We start from the raw sequence: 5000 nt of genomic DNA, 5'->3' as shown, positions 1-5000 counted from the left end.
TCTCCGGTGGCACAGCTTCTGGCACTTCCTTCTCCGGTGGCACAGCTTCTGGCACTTCCTTCTCCGGTGGAACAGCTTCTGGTACTTCTTTCTCCGGTGGCACAGCTTCTGGTACTTCTTTCTCCGGTAGCACAGCTTCTGGCACTTCCTTCTCCGGTGGCACAGCTTCTGGCACTTCCTTCTCTGGTGGCACAGCTTCTGGCACTTCCTTCTCCGGTGGCACAGCTTCTGGCACTTCCTTCTCCGGTGGCACAGCTTCTGGCACTTCCTTCTCCGGTGGAACAGCTTCTGGTACTTCTTTCTCCGGTGGCACAGCTTCTGGCACTTCCTTCTCCGGTGGCACAGCTTCTGGCACTTCCTTCACCGGTGGAACAGCTTCTGGTACTTCTTTCTCCGGTGGCACAGCTTCTGGTACTTCTTTCTTCGGTGGCACAGCTTCTGGCACTTCCTTCTCCGGTGGAACAGCTTCTGGTACTTCTTTCTCCGGTGGCACAGCTTCTGGTACTTCCTTCTCTGGTGGCACAGCTTCTGGCACTTCCTTCTCCGGTGGCACAGCTTCTGGCACTTCCTTCTCCGGTGGAACAGCTTCTGGTACTTCTTTCTCCGGTGGCACAGCTTCTGGTACTTCTTTCTCCGGTGGCACAGCTTCTGGCACTTCCTTCTCCGGTGGCACAGCTTCTGGCACTTCCTTCTCCGGTGGCACAGCTTCTGGCACTTCCTTCTCCGGTGGCACAGCTTCTGGCACTTCCTTCTCCGGTGGCACAGCTTCTGGTACTTCTTTCTCCGGTGGCACAGCTTCTGGTACTTCCTTCTTCGGTGGCACAGCTTCTGGTACTTCTTTCTCCGGTGGCACAGCTTCTGGTACTTCCTTCTTCGGTGGCACAGCTTCTGGCACTTCGTTCTCCGGTGGGACATCTCCTGGTACTTCCTTCTCCGGTGGCACAGCTTCTGGTACTTCTTTCTCCGGTGGCACAGCTTCTGGTACTTCCTTCTCCGGTGGCACAGCTTCTGGTACTTCCTTCTCCTTGCCTACCGGTACAGGTGGCACAGCTGCAGGTACTTCCTTCTCCTTGCCTACCGGTACAGGTGGCACAGCTGCAGGTACTTCCTTCTCCTTGCCTACCGGTACAGGTGACACAGCTGCAGGTACTTCCTTCTCCTTGCCTACCGGTACAGGTGGCACAGCTGCAGGTACTTCCTTCTCCTTGCCTACTGGTACAGGTGGCACAGCTGCAGGTACTTCCTTCTCCTTGCCTACCGGTACAGGTGGCACAGCTGCAGGTACTTCCTTCTCCTTGCCTACCGGTACAGGTGGCACAGCTGCAGGTACTTCCTTCTCCTTGCCTACCGGTACAGGTGGCACAGCTGCAGGTACTTCCTTCTCCTTACCAACCGGTACAGGTGGCACAGCTGCAGGTACTTCCTTCTCCTTGCCTACCGTTACAGGTGGCACAGCTGCAGGTACTTCCTTCTCCTTACCAACCGGTACAGGTGGCGCAGTTGCAGGTACTTCCTTCTCCTTGCCTACCGGTACAGGTGGCACAGCTGCAGGTACTTCCTTCTCCTTGCCTACCGGTACAGGTGGCACAGTTGCAGGTACTTCCTTCTCCTTGCCTACCGGTACAGGTGGCACAGCTGCAGGTACTTCCTTCTCCTTGCCTACCGGTACAGGTGGCACAGCTGCAGGTACTTCCTTCTCCTTGCCTACTGGTACAGTTGGCACAGCTGCAGGTACTTCCTTCTCCTTACCAACCGGTACAGGTGGCACAGCTGCAGATACTTCCTTCTCCTTACCAACCGGTACAGGTGGCACAGCTGCAGGTACTTCCTTCTCCTTGCCTACCGGTACAGGTGGCACAGCTGCAGGTACTTCCTTCTCCTTGCCTACCGGTACAGGTGGCACAGCTGCAGGTACTTCCTTCTCCTTGCCTACCGGTACAGGTGGCACAGCTGCAGGTACTTCCTTCTCCTTGCCTACCGGTACAGGTGGCACAGCTGCAGGTACTTCCTTCTCCTTGCCTACTGGTACAGGTGGCACAGCTGCAGGTACTTCCTTCTCCTTACCAACCGGTACAGGTGGCACAGCTGCAGGTACTTCCTTCTCCTTACCAACCGGTACAGGTGGCACAGCTGCAGGTACTTCCTTCTCCTTGCCTACCGGTACAGGTGGCACAGCTGCTCCCCGCACTTCCTCCAGCCCACGCCACACAAAGTCTTTCAATTGGCAGAACGCACTATTCACTTCTTCCTGATTTTTCCTCATCGCCTCACTAATATTACTTTTCATGTCCTCACCAGTCTTATCCAGCTTACTCATCACTCTCCTGAAAAAATCCATCACGTCAGGCGGGGCTTGCTTCCCTGCCTCAGCCGCGCGCTCCTCGCCTCCGTTTCCCGCCAAAGTTACCTGAGCTTCCCCGACGGCGCCGTTCTCACTTCCTGGCTCTGGAACCTCGACATGGTATCTCAGGCCGGCCAACACGTAACACACTAAATTATCCCATTCCTGACACCAAATGTTAAGCTCAAACGACCACAGGATAGCACGCTAACCTCAGCAGCCGTTAAAGGTCCGAGGGTGCACGTGGAGGCGAGCACTCCTAGTCCCCTTGTCTTAGGAGCTGTTAGGTCGAAATAAACACTATTCACTTCACTAAGGGGTTTATTAATCCTCAGGAAATACGGCACGTCAAACACAGGGCGATAATCACAATCTTAGGCGGGGAAACGAGAGGAGGGGTCGCGAGCACGTCTTCCTCAGACGAGAGTCCCGGGCAATCTCTCTCTACGGGACGAGACTCCACCCTCCACACCAAAACACCCGCGAAATTCAAAAACATTAACAGAGGGTGGTGTAGCATTATATATGTATGTATGTATATATATATGCAGCTGCCAGGTAAGAAGACCTGGCAGCGGCACGAACAGAGTAGGTGGCTACACCTATTATTACCAGTCTGGCTGCAGCGATGGTCACCATTTCCAGCAGACTCCAGCCTTCGGTAGTAGAGATTACTCCAGTCGATGAGCCTATAATGCTAATGAGACTGAAGCTAGCATTTGGCTTCATGTCTCTTATTGCTGTGTACGCTCCTACCGATGCTTGTAAACTCGACATGAAAGAGATGTTCTATGTGAAACTATCATCTATGTCAGACAGGTGTGCCCGGCGAGATATTCGTATTGTTCTGGTGACTTCAATGCGGTATCTGGTTGTGACTGTTGATCCCCATGGTTCGGGAGCTGATGCCGGCAGTGAAAATAGCCTCCTTTTCCGGGACTTTGCTAGGATTACTGGCCCAGACCCACTTCGTTGGACGTGGTACAGTGATGCAGGTAATGCAGCCAAGGACCACATACTCGTTGCAGGACACACCCATCAGTGAGGATCACCAAGCAGCAGGTATATGTGGCAACCCAGCTGAACTGTAAAAGGCAACCCCCCATGGCGTGGGGGTTGCATGCTGTCTTGGCTGCCACCTGGCGGTCCAGTACTGTTCCCCCTGACCTGTTGAGGGGTGTGGTCATCCCTCTCTGGGCCCGGATTCACTAACGCACCTACGATGGTAAAATCACTAGTAACTATAGTTACCATGGTAAACAGACAGCGGTGGTATTCACTAACAAGTTGCCATTGGAGCTGCCATGGTAAATTTTACCAGTGGTCAGAGTACTGGTAACTTTTGGGAAGAAGGTGTCATCACGTGTTATCTCGTCAAAAAATCAATATCTAAGCAAAAGTTGGTGTTTGTTTTTACACCTGATGTAACTAACATGATGGCAAACAGATATCACAACGCGGACATAGTGAAGAAATGCAAATTTCACATGAAACTAGCAAGAATAAGGTCCACACAAATTCTCGTGAACTTATAGGCCTACATTATACTAGAAAGTATGGAACCGATAAATAAGTGAACTCTTTTAGAGTTCTCCTCTGACTTAATTATTACAAAGAATAAGCTTGAGATATTTCCTTTGACAACAAATGGCGATGAATAAAAAATTTGTTTGATCTGGTTCTTTGTTTAACAATGATGGGAAATATATAAATAAAAATCGGTATGGACTGTCTCTTTGGTTTGAGTTAACAATAATATATTAATATAACAGTGTTTGTATTGGTTCCCATCTATATAGTAAATATATATCTAACATGATGGATATAATCAAATAAATATATTCTTTTTTCTACATGTGCTTAAACAGTCTTTTATCTCTGACGATTGTTTAAACAATATCGCTGTGTCTAGTTCTGTTTACATGTTACGGTAGTGGCCGAAGGAACCTAAAAGATTATGTATAGCGCTCGCTGACTGGCTGAATTTCTTTACCAGAGCCCTCTGTTGGCTACCGTTAGAATGAGTCGATTTACGATTGTAACTCAGCATATCCGAATTACCATTTCTTCACGAATCCCACTTTGCCATGATTGGTAAACGCAATGGTAAATGACCGCTGGTAATTGCGTTACGATCGTATGTTAGTGAATCTGGCCCCTGGATGGGGAAGGGGGGCCAATGGGACTGCAGCAATCACCAAGGCATCACACTGCTCAGTATACCAGGCAGGGTTCTTGCCCACATCCTTCTGAGACGTATCAGAGACCACCTACTGAGGCATCAGAGGCCGGAGCAATCTGGATTTACTCCTGATGTCTATACGATACTATGGATCATATCCTTGCACTTCGAGTCATTGTAGAGCACCATTGTGAGTTTGGGCATGGGTTGCTTACAATTTACATTGACCTCAAGGTGTTTGATATGGTGCATAAGGAATCACTCTGGGAGATCCTGAGACTGAGAGGAATTCCAACGAGGATTATTGGACTAACAGCGTCTGCATACTGGCACTGAAAGTGCTGTAAAGTGTGGGTGTGTGTGTGGGGGGGGGGGGTGAGGCAAGGCTGTCCTTGCACGAAAACTTTTCAACAGACTTACTGTTCAAAGTCATTGTGGAGCAACTCTGGCCAATATCAATGTTACCGATCTTGACTT

The 5000-nt window shown here is 50.3% G+C and overlaps 1 protein-coding gene across 1 annotated transcript in view; it reads left to right on the top strand.

The window, feature by feature from the left end:
- The first annotated feature begins 4670 nt into the window (after positions 1–4670).
- The window catches only part of LOC138864450 (uncharacterized), a 762-nt gene continuing 432 nt past the window's right edge, over positions 4671–5000 (top strand). The window contains exons 1-2 of the mRNA XM_070131570.1: positions 4671–4852; positions 4953–5000. The exon at positions 4953–5000 is cut by the window's right edge and continues 184 nt beyond it. Coding sequence (XP_069987671.1) covers positions 4671–4852; positions 4953–5000 — 230 coding nt within the window. The remainder of the gene's footprint in view (positions 4853–4952) is intronic.

Source organism: Penaeus vannamei, chromosome 16, assembly GCF_042767895.1.
Source record: "Penaeus vannamei isolate JL-2024 chromosome 16, ASM4276789v1, whole genome shotgun sequence".
NCBI lineage: Eukaryota > Metazoa > Arthropoda > Malacostraca > Decapoda > Penaeidae > Penaeus > Penaeus vannamei.
Note: the sequence above shows the minus strand (reverse complement) of the source record. Positions and strands in the feature narration are given on the sequence as shown.